A 12,496-nucleotide genomic window follows, 5' to 3' on the forward strand; every position below is an offset into this window, starting at 1 on the left:
TAAGGGAAGAAGACTTTCACGCAACAGCAACACTGGGAAGAGAGTGTACTTGGTCAGTAGTTTTGTTGATATTCTGGAAGATATCTGCATGGTCAAAGGGCTTCTCCCTCCCAGCTCCACTGCTGCTTTTCTTCTTGCTACAGTGAAGTCCGAATCCTATTTTTGTGACATGCCTTTGTATGGATTAGACTAATACTATGCTGCTTCTGCCTTTGTGTTAACAGTAATGCAGCATGATGATAGCTTTATAGGACCAAAAACGACACACATTGATGAAGTAACCCTTTTTCAAACACTCAACTTCGGTCATTCACAAACGTGGTAAACACATCTGGCAGGTCAATTTGTTTCTTAGTCATGATATATTAAAAATTACCCAAGTAGGGCAGTCTCCTTTTAAAAAAAAATTATAAAATACGTTATGGAAGTTTAAAAAAATACAGCATATGCAGTACAAGTATAATGATATGTTTGGGACACTGCAAAATCATTTGAATAACAAACTAGTATTCAAATGAATGGATTCTTCCTATCATACATTACAGCTGTGTACCTCTACATACTGTAAAGAGTAGAGATACCAGTACTTCGTTGTTGCAATCCCAGAGGGTACTTGCTAAGGAATTCTGTTGTAGGCCTAGTGGCCATTAGTAATATCTAACTGTGACACTATCTGCTAGTTTTTTTTAAAGTTAACAAACCTTGTTGCTGTTTATCCCATTCCTACCTGGCAATCGTTCACAGTGGGTTTTACCTTTGTCTCATTCTTAGGAGTGCAGATACCAGAACTTGGCAGCTTCAGATGAGGCTTAGGACCACTTTGAAAACCAGCCCCAGAAACCGTCTCTGTTGAATCTTAGACTCTTTGTACATTGCATTAGAAAAGGAGCAAGTACAATTCCTTCCCCTACTACTAGAACAAAACTAGATACATTGTGAAAGGTTAAATATAAGAAAAAGGAGATTTCAAACATGTGGAAACATCTCTACCTACAAAGCAACTAAACTATTCTCCATGCTAATGTAAATTACAATCTGAAATGAATTATTGAAATAGTTATTTCAAAGTTGGATATGAAATTCTTTATTTTTACTAGGATTTCTATCATACTAAATGATTGTATCTCTTATCTCCTCTCAACAGGATGTTATTGCTGGATTTCTGTATGCTATTCTCATCTTGGTTGTCTTCCATCCAGCTGTGGACCTGATTGATAACTTCAATTTAACTTTCAAGCATGCACCGCTAATTATCATCAGTCTTCATTTAGCCTTGGGGGTTTTCTCTTTCACTCTTGACACCTGGAGCACCTCACGAGGAGATACAGCTCAGATTCTGGGTTGTGGTGCTGGAGTTGCTTGTGGATCTCATTTTAATTACATGTTGGGTCTAATGCAAGATCCTTCCCCAGATACATTACCTTTAATTCCTCCCTCCATCACTGTTACTTTATTTGGAAAAGCCATATTGCGGTTATTGATTGGAGTAGTACTACTGTTGTTAACAAGAATAGTGATGAAGAAAATCACCATCCCACTGGCCTGTAAAATGTTCTCTATACCGTGTGATGATATACGACAAGCAAGGCAGCGCATGGAGGTTGAACTTCCCTATCGCTATATTACATATGGAATGGTTGGGTTTTCTCTCATGTTTTTGGTTCCTTGCCTGTTTCTTTTTATTGGTCTTTCTTGAGGTAGACTTATTAACTTGACAAGGGAAGAAGGGAGGTAGTTGCCTAATGTAAGAAAAGTTGCACTGGTTTGCTATTGGCAGACTTGTGAGCTATGCTTTAGCAGGGACTTTAACAGCAATACATGACAGGCACTGCATTTAAAGGAAATTGCACATCTTGGGTATAGTGTCGGGCCAAAAGCCAAGAATTACTCTCCTGAGAAGTGCTATACTCTATAAATGCCATGTCTATTCTTATTGCTGTAAAGATCTGTGTGTATACATTCAGTACATATGAGTGTGTATACATGTGTGTAGTGAAACATATATCACACTGTACCTGTATACTTTGGCATATTGACAAAGGTGTCTGACAACTGATCAGAAACTTCCATTTGTGTTCAGTTTAAGTCATTTCATAATAACTTACGAGTTATTGAACAACAAACAGCTATAATGGAATAGTTTACGTGTTTTCCTCCATTCTTCCCCAACTTCAGTTGTTTATATAGATGGCATTTCTAATGGACCAAACTTGCAGTGAAATCAGTCGTAAAAACTGAAATTATTTTCTTCAATCCCTTCCACAAAATAAAATGTCTAGGCTGACATTGGTTTTAGGTATAAATAAAACTGTTAGATTCAGGTACTGTATTTTATGGCTTAATAATTGTGCCTTTCTGTTGCTAAATTAAAAAATGCCATATACTGTGATGTAAAAATGACAGCTAATTTTATTTTAAGTCATACATAATTAGGCAGATATTTTTAAATGTAGCTGTCCACATATTAGAATGGTTAATTTTAACTATACTGATCACAATTTAGCCTATATTTAAAATTATATAGATGGAATGAGCTGAACAGTGAATCGCTAAGCTCAACAGGTTGTGAATGGACAATAATTCCCTTTTGTAGGTATTTTTTATGTGCATTGTCAGTTACCGGTAGAGGATATATTTTTCTGCAAATGGTCTTAACAGTTTATATACTGGATAAGTGTGTCCAATAGTAAGAAATAAATTATAAACAATAACAATGTACACCCTAGATATATATGGCCTCGTTTGTTTTGTTCTTCCAAACTGATTTTAAAAGGGCCACTATTTTTAGGGGTGTACTTAAAAGATCCTCATATCTTGGCTTTAGAAAAAATATATAAATTTTTATGCACAAATTTCATATATTGTAGTTCAAGATGTCTTATCATTTTTACCCATATCTAGACAAAATATATAAAGGTCAAAGCAAATTTCATTGTGATCATTCTGTAATAAATTAAACTAAGTGTTTGAAGCAAAGACAACAGCATTGTGAATGCATAAACTATTTGTGCATAACGGGGTTGTTTTGAATGGCTTTTAACAGTAATGCACTTTTCAGCTTTATAGCGCCCTCTTTTCTGCTGATAAGTAAGATGCAATCCTTGGAATATCTAATTTTACATGAACCTGTGATTTGAATTTCATTTTGTCCATTTGATTGTTTAGGTTTGCATGTTGCCTAAGCGATATGTCAGGAGTTGTTATTGCAATGTTGCAGTATTCTGACAAGACAACTTGTGTTGTGTATCCATATTATGTGTTCAGGAAGAAACTTAAATTGATTAAAAGCTTTCTGTTCTAGCTTAGCTATTCGCTTTAACATATAGTTTTGTAGAAAACTTGGAATTGGAACTTTTTGATTTGGAGATATGAACTCCACACTCTATTAATAATATGTATGTTAACAAAACTTAGTAAAGGCACTGACTGACTTCCAATCTCTTTCTTATTAGACCAGTCAAGTAGATCAAATTATGGTACGCTGACAACTGAAGTTGTGAAAATTGAACTTTTCAGATGTGCATTTAGAATGCACTGTTGGTTATGAATGTATTCCACCGATTTCAGTGTGTTAAAGCACCAACTTTTTTTTAACAGTTGAGGTTTTCAGCTTGCAAAAAAACTTGGTTAGCTTGTTCCTGTACTTATTTGTCTATTTATGATTTTCTGTCTATTCCTTTATTACAGTATTGTGGTTAATGTGCAGTAGAAGTTAAATCCCATTTCCAAGATGTTGAGAGAGGGGATTTTGTACTGGTATGGTTCTGGATTTATGCTTGGATGTTCTGAGCAAGTAACTCGGGAGAATATATAAAAAGGCATTCTCCTTAAAGCCCTTCACAGATAATTTGTAGCTAATGTAATATTAAATTGGCCCTGCCAGAAGTAGAAATAATATTTGTAGAATGGTTCTTTTCTTTAAATAGCCTGGCTTTACTTTTCTAGTGAAGAATGTTTAAATAGTAGTACAAAGGGGCAGTTACACAAGAACTAATTGTTTCAAGTAAAAAATTGCACTCGTGGTTTATAGGAACTTGAAATTGAAAGCATGAGATTGTTTTTAAGGCTGAGCTTATAGTTGTACTGCACTGTTACACCATGAATGCAAAAGAAATCTCTGTTGCTGAGAGAGCTCATTGTGTAGTAGATATAAAATCACATGCAGTCATGGTTTCCAGAAGACTAGGAAAAATTGCATTGTAGCTTGTTCTACTGTTACTCTATATATTTTGTTATTTTGTACATTGCATTTGCTAGTTTTAAAATGTCATTTCTCATGCACAGAGTAGTTCATTCTACAGGAAAAATGTACATCCAAATGTCAATTTATATAGCACTTTTACAATCCTGTCCTTGGATCATTGCTGCTTCCTCAAGTTGACATGAAAATAGAATATTAAAATCTTTGTTTCATGTTTTATAAGGGGGTTGGATTATGTGAGTAGTGTAACAGAAGCTGCCATGCAATACAGAAAGCAGTATGGGGCAGGGAAAAGAGGTAGAAATGCAAACATTTAACAGAGTTGAACTTTAAAGAAAGTTCATACGAACATTTGATTGAAAGTCTAATTTTGTTATGTGGTTATATTTTTCTAAAATGATTCTTCCAAATATGTAATTAACACTTGGCAATTGATATAACTTGAACATTTTCATTGGCCTAAACAGATATTCTATCCCTTTATCATTGGAGTTGAGCATGAAAAACAAAGATTTATAGTTGAAACATCAGCTTGTACCAAAATTTAAAAAATTATATATGCTTTAAAATGATGGTGGGTAGCAGTCTTTTCAGAGTGGGAATACACTTGAAAGAATTTGAGAACTTTCATGAGGTAGTGTGAGAATTTAATTATTCAAATATAACTGTGCTAGAGAACTTTCTCAATTCTAGATACTATTTCAACTTTTAGGAATATGCTGTTTCTTTAAAGAAGCAGGTCTACATCCTTTACTAAAAGATATTAGAATACTACATTTGAGTTGGGTTTTTTTTGGTTACTATATGCAATTTAAATACAACTTGAAAATAATGTTAATATAGGGCCTAATTTAGGAAAGAATTTTGCACAAGGCCAAAGAGGCTCTAAAATATTGACTTGTATGTCTGCCTTAAGTATGGAAGCAAGATGAATTTTTTTCTGACCTGGCACTTAAATAAGACTAATATATGTATTACACTGTCTTTAAAAAAGGAACCCAATCTATTACTTTTTCATGTTTACAATATAACTGCCACTTTTGCTTGCTAAACTTACGTTGATGTTGAGCTGGTTTGTTTTATGCAGTCATGTACAAGGCTCTTAAGTGTTTGATCACATTTGTCTTATTACTTAATTTGCTAATATTTTTTTTAAAAGAAGTATTTTAAAGGTAAATTGGCAAACCAAAAATAACTTTTGCTTTGTTTTAAGTTTACTTGGACTTTTCCTTTTAGGTACAGCTTTTTCTGAAAGCTATAAAGATGTATTTTAAAAATCACATCTCTAAATATATTTTTTTTTTAAAACCACAACAGTGTTAATTGTCCAGATTTTAAAAGTTCATTTTTTTTTCTTTTTTGCTTTTATATTTTAAATTTGCTTCTGTGTTTTTGTTACTTATTTCCTGGTTTTGTGTCCCAGAGAGGGTCCTACACTATTTGTAAGCAAATGCAAACATTCTATTACCTATGTAAAAATTTTGTCATTTTGAACTTGTAAATATTTAAGGGCTGTCTGTGGCTCAAGTTCATGAGAACAAGTCATGCATGCTGTAAGTAAATTCATCAGTTGTGCTAAAAGTGGTTTTATCTCAGTATTTGCTTTCTAAATACGAAAGACAGGCAATATTTTTAATGCAAATATTTTAAAGTGTTAGTAATCAACACATGGGAGGACATAGATGCCCAGCTCCCATTAACTTTGTTGGGAGTTTTAAATCCAAGCCCCTGCGTCCTGAGCGGAAAATTTACCTTTAAACGCTTGACCCTGCTGTAGTATGCAGACGTGCATCACGGTGCATGTGGAGTAGCTAACCTTATAAGATACAAATATATAACATACTCATTTTTGAGAACTGGGTGATTACTCTTTATAGAATAAATATAGGACTCAGTCCAATTTCACAGCTGTCTTTTTTTTTTTTTTTTTTTTCATTTTGTTTTCTTTACCTGGTATTAGTACTACATTTGCAAAAGTGCATTAAAGCATTCCCCTTTGTATTATAATTATGATGATGAGGGACAAGATCCCAGAGTAATGCATAAAGCAGGAGAGTTAATATACTGGGAAACTTCAACATGTCAAGGTATATGCACTCTATTCAGTTCTTTTAATGGCAGAGTGTTTTGCCTTGTGAGCTTCGCTGAAATATTTTAGAAGTGACTTTGAAACAATTGAAAGAAAATTGGTCTTTCTTACGGCCTTGCATTCCTGTCAAGAAGGCTCCTTGAATGATTTGCATCACTACTTTATTCAGAAACAGCTGACAAAAGCTTAATTGGTCACTGCATTTTTGGCATAAATAGCTGATCTTGTTCAGAATTTACTCTGGATGTATTTATCATTATATAATTTCAGATAATTTGCATTGGTTACCTTTATACAGTACTTCCTTCTGAATCAAAAGGAGGAAAAACATCTGATTTTATTTTCCAAGTTGAGATTAGGCAAAGTAGAACTTAGTACTGGTGAATTATTGTCTTTAAATTGCAAATATGACATGCTAGAGCCAATTCCAAATTGGAAACTATTTTGGAAATTTGCAGCTACTGACCAATGAAGACTGTTTTATAAAACAATCATTCAGTAATAGTGATTACAAAATATAAATTTGGCTCTTTCAGTAGCCATTGTAAAATTTCATAGGCGTACTGGTCAGCCACCAGTAACACGGAAGAATTTAAAACACACACATTGGCATTTGAAAACTTTTCTTTGGTACATTCAGTTTTGATCTGGAAATAAACTAGATGTGGGTGGGAGAACTCACCAAAACAAATTGATAGCAAATTTGTGTTTTACAATATATAGGCAGCCTAATTAATAGTTATTTCTTGGAAGGTCCATGAAGAACAGAACATATTTAAAATTTAAGTAGGAAAATTTACTTTAAAGCTATTTTTTTTTCATTGCAAATAAGGGCTTTATTAAGTTAGAGGGTTTTAGTAGTACTTGATTTTTCTGTTGTTTAATTTTATAGTTACTTTTCTTTTGGTTTTGAAAGTCTAATGAATGTCAAGGTTAGTATTACTGAAATAGATGCCAGGTTTCATTACTTCATTCAAATCGCCCCAAAACAGCTTAACTGAAATTAGGTAACTTTGAAAAACAAAGAAGCCAAAAACAAAACAAAAACCCCCACCACCTTATGAACAAAAACACAACCAAACAAAAAACCTCTAAAGAATAAAAACTCATAGGCATATTTTGGACCAAATTTTGGTGTACATGAATGTGATGTCAGAATTTGGCCTATATTTGAGTTTATGGGATCTGTAGTATACTGCAGCTGAAATAGGAATTTCACAGAATAAGATACATATAGGAGTGTAATCATTTATCTGTTGTTTTTGCCCATTAATGTTGTGGTGGTCATTAATGAAAGCAAATATTCAATATAAAATATTTTATAGACTTTCTTCATTTTGTGAGGTTGCCAGCAAACTCTTTCAGTAAACAATAATATATTTTTAAACTATTGCCAGCCTCTCAACATCTTGGAGAGAACTAAAAAAAGCAAAGAAACCCAACTTGCTAGCACAAGTCCTGAATTATTTGCAAGATCACATAATGGTTACTGTATGATAGTGTACAACCTGACTTTTAAAGATAAAAAGAACTGTTTCGGTATTTCTTTCATTATGGTTAATTCTTTTGCACTCATTGTACACTCTCTCCACAGTTGTCAGAATTAATATTTAATCTTTAACTGATAACGGAAACAATATTTGTAATTCCATCTGCAATGATTGGATAATAAATTACTGTTGGAATCAAATGTTTGGTCATTTCTGCTTCCCACGTTAGAAGGGTATGTGGTTGGATGCCTAATGTTAAGATAAATTGTTGGCTTGAGAAAACCTACATATATTTAGCTCTTCATAGTAAAAGTCATTAGGATGACATTAGTGTGTGGCATTTTCACATTTAACTTTTGAATCGTTCTGAAAACAACACGTTGACAAGATTTTTGTCCATGGTCAAAATGTCCATTCAGTATGGCCCATGGTCTCTAGTACTGAGGTACATATAGTCATATTTAGGAAATCAGAAATTCAAATATCAAAGTGATAAAATTGCTTAAGGAATTCAAAGGAGAGCAAGCAATCCTGTTTACACAACTAAGTACTATAACTATTTTTAAAGTCAAATAAAATTCAATTAACACTTTCTTCTTCATTCATGGACAAAGACTGCAATGGAGAAGGATTGTTTAGTACTATAGATGGAGAATGAACTTTACCAAATGTTGAAGATTTTGTTCTTCCCCAGACTTTACTACATCTATTCATGTTTGGTAATAATACTTAACACTTCTACAGTGCCATCTATTCAAGGATTTCAAGTGTTTTAACATTGATTAACTAAGCCTCAGATAACCCTTGTGCAGCAGGTATTCTATTTATATTTTATAATACTTACTCAAAGATAACTCTTGGATACTTTAGAAATACATAATTCTGTCAATAAATGCTCTCAGCCAGTTCAAACTGCAATGAACAATATACAAATTTAGCATCTAAAGCAGTTCACCTAATGATTTACCATGTTGCTGTCTTCTGCACCATCATAAGAAACTCATGTGTCACTGATTTATTTTTAGTTTCTATGTTTATTCAGTGTCTGCTGCCTGATGTACTGAAAGGACACCATGCTTCTTGGATAAAAGAGCCACCTCACTCTAATATGCTGGTTGGTAGCTTTCCTGGCCATCTCTGGAACTTCTTGTATATTTTTCTTTTTAATGCTAATTTTGTAAAGAATCTGGTATATATTGTTATTGATACATCTCAGGAATCAGTGATACAAATTCAGAGCAGTAGATACTTGCAGCAGGTACATATTGCTTTTCAAATAATAGGTTATGTTTTGGGGGATGGGGAGGACTGTATTTAAAGTTAGGTTTTATTTCTCTTTTTAAGTACCTAATTCTCACTGTGTTTGTAGTGGTAAAAAAAACTTTTTGTTGTAAGTCATTTGGGATTTCCACTTTCACATGATGCAGAGCTTGGCAGATGACAACATAAAATGAAGCAAATTTGGAGTGGATGGTGTTCATCAAGCCCCCGGCATAATATAGGCATTTAAATACTTATTTATTAATAATTTTCATTTGAAGTGCTCAGAAAGCACTTGAGAAACTGCAATCAAGAGTTGAGTAAATCGTGTACTTTTGCTAGTTATGTACAAAAAATTATGATAAAAGGACATATCGCAACATCAAATGCTAGAATGGAAATACCAACAATTTTCTCAGTAGGTCAACTCAAAGCTCCCAGCCTCCTGTATTAGATAATATGTGCTAACTTTCTCCATCCTGCAATAAAAATGCTTCCACAGGAGTTCTCACTTGAATACTTGAATAGTTACTCATGAGCTGCTCAGGAAGCCAATTTAAGATTAAATAACCCTGTTGAATAAAACAAAATTGGGCAGACTGTGCCCAACAACCCAAGCACCATCCACCATATGAAGATTTCAATATCTCCACAGTACTGTCCTTCACCTTCTTCATGGGCACTTTGGTGGCCTCTCTACCATTCAGGATCCATACAGGGGAAAAAGGAGGGGATGCTGGGGGAAGTGAGATGGTAGAGAATGACTATCTTCTCTCCCTGCTAAGACCACAGAGTTTACCTGGAAAAGGCAATCAGCTCGAAGATTCCACAAAAGGACTACATAAATACAGGAATAGTGAGAATATCCCTGGCTACATTAGATAGAATAATAACAATGACAAATGGTAATAGGGATGAAAACTTCTCCTGCTTCAGAGGACATGCCAACCACTCAACTGTGATGGATAAGAAAGAATATCCCTGTAGCCAGGTTATTCTATAAGTGTACGCTATGGGGTTTGGTTTTGCATCTTTCTCTCAAGCATCTGGTACTGGACTACTGTCAGATGAGATACTGGACCAGATGGTCCACTGGTCTGATTTAAGAAAAGGACTTGTGGCACCTTAGAGACTAACAAATTTATTAGAGCATAAGCTTTTGTGAGCGACAGCTCACTTCATCGGATGCATTTGGTGGAAAAAACAGAGGAGAGATTTATATATACACACACACAGAACATGAAACAATGGGTTTATCATACACACTGTAAGGAGAGTGATCACTTAAGATAAGCCATCACCAACAGCAGGGGGGAGAAAGGAGGAAAACCTTTCATGGTGACAAGCAGGTAGGCTAATTCCAGCAGTTAACAAGAATATCAGAGGAACAGTGGGGGGTGGGGTGGGAGGGAGAAATACCATGGGGAAATAGTTTTACTTTGTGTAATGACTCATCCATTCCCAGTCTCTATTCAAGCCTAAGTTAATTGTATCCAGTTTGCAAATTAATTCCAATTCAGCAGTCTCTCGTTGGAGTCGGTTTTTGAAGCTTTTTTGTTGAAGTATAGCCACTCTTAGGTCTGTGATCGAGTGACCAGAGAGATTGAAGTGTTCTCCAACTGGTTTTTGAATGTTATAATTCTTGACGTTTGATTTGTGTCCATTCATTCTTTTACGTAGAGACTGTCCAGTTTGGCCAATGTACATGGCAGAGGGGCATTGCTGGCACATGATGGCATATATCACATTGGTAGATGCGCAGGTGAACGAGCCTCTGATAGTGTGGCTGATGTGATTAGGCCCTATGATGGTATCCCCTGAATAGATATGTGGACAGAGTTGGCAACGGGCTTTGTTGCAAGGATAGGTTCCTGGGTTAGTGGTTCTGTTGTGTGGTGTGTGGTTGCTGGTATTTGCTTCAGATTGGGGGGCTGTCTGTAAGCAAGGACTGGTCTGTCTCCCAAGATCTGAGAGAGTGATGGCTCGTCCTTCAGGATAGGTTGTAGATCCTTGATGATGCGTTGGAGAGGTTTTAGTTAGGGGCTGAAGGTGATGGCTAGTGGCGTTCTGTTGTTTTCTTTGTTGGGCCTGTCCTGTAGTAGGTGACTTCTGGGTACTCTTCTGGCTCTGTCAATCTGGTCTGATTTAGTATGTCAATTCATATGTTCCTAACTTGAACAATATATTTTAAAAAAAGTAAATCTAACTAGCAATAAAAATGAAATTGACTCCGCAGCAGACGTCTCATTCAGAAAATGGTATTTTCTAATACAATACTTTTCAGAATGAGATTGGAGAACTAAATAGCACCTTTGCATCTGTAGGAGGATATAATTGATTTTGAAGCAGTTTTTTCAATGAGAAGAGGAATTAGTTAAGCATATGGCCAAAAGCATTGCTAAACATCCCAGCGAGTTTGTTGATGGTTGTTAATCTACACATATTTCTCAGTTCAAAACTGACAATTTATAGTGCAACAATAGAAACTGCATCAAATTCATTGCTGTTACACAAAATATATGTAGCATGTTTTAAAGTCTTCAAAATGATGTCATCCAGCAATCTATAAATACACCTTAGAGTATTTTGCCAGTTTTGCCACTAATTTCAATGCAGCCAGGATTTCACTCAGTCTTCTAGTTGTTGCATAATTAATTACTTAGGCCCTGATCCTGCAATCAGAGTAAGGTGGGCACTCTTGCACCTGTGCAGCATCCTATTGACTTTAATAGATGTCCACCCACCTAGATTTGATTTGCAGGCCCTTTGACAGCGTATGTCTGTTTCCATAGCATTTTTATATTAGGAACAAATTCCTCTTGCCCGCTCACCTGAAATTAGTAAAACATCATTAGCATTTCATGATCAATCATAGTCAAAGGCAGCAGAGTACATTTTGTGTTTGAGCTTGTACATTTTCATAGCAATTTTGAAAGGCTGTTATATCATAGAATCTTAGAATATCAGGGTTGGAAGGGACCTCAGGAGGTCATCTAGTCCAACCCCCTGCAGAACTAAGCATGTCATTTAGGTCTTTATCATGGCCGTACTGTGTTTATACATTATATACAATTAGATTTTAAATGCACAACTCAGAAAAAAATCTGACCCATGAAACAATTATTACAGAACAAAAAATACAAAAACAAAAAATTACTCTGTCTTCTGTGTCACTACGAATAATGATGTCTGCATGGATAGCAGGCTTCTGTACTCAAGTAAGATATTTGTCTGTAACTTTTCATGAATGCAGAAAGCTATACCAAATACATTACACTAATAAGAAACCATTTAGAAATAAATTTATCTCTGTTGAAATCTTGGTTCACAGATATTAACATCATTGTGAATTACAATGAAAGTTGACTGTTTCTCACAATATTACAGGATGTTCCTAGATAAGAATGCACTCTTGTAGTCATAAAAACAAATTATAATGCTGCCAGAATAACCAGA

At 34.8% G+C, this 12,496-nt stretch overlaps 2 protein-coding genes across 2 annotated transcripts in view; both read left to right on the plus strand.

Annotated features, from left to right (window-relative positions):
* SGPP1 (sphingosine-1-phosphate phosphatase 1) overlaps window positions 1-7,336 on the plus strand; it is a 47,805-nt gene extending 40,469 nt beyond the window's left edge. The window contains exon 3 of the mRNA XM_038405820.2: window positions 1,145-7,336. Coding sequence (XP_038261748.1) covers window positions 1,145-1,696 — 552 coding nt within the window. The 3' untranslated portion in view covers window positions 1,697-7,336. The remainder of the gene's footprint in view (window positions 1-1,144) is intronic.
* Window positions 1-12,496, plus strand: part of WDR89 (WD repeat domain 89) — a 116,857-nt gene that overhangs the window by 39,559 nt on the left and 64,802 nt on the right. The gene's annotated exons all lie outside the window — the stretch shown is intronic.

Source organism: Dermochelys coriacea, chromosome 6, assembly GCF_009764565.3.
Source record: "Dermochelys coriacea isolate rDerCor1 chromosome 6, rDerCor1.pri.v4, whole genome shotgun sequence".
Taxonomy (NCBI): Eukaryota; Metazoa; Chordata; order Testudines; family Dermochelyidae; genus Dermochelys; species Dermochelys coriacea.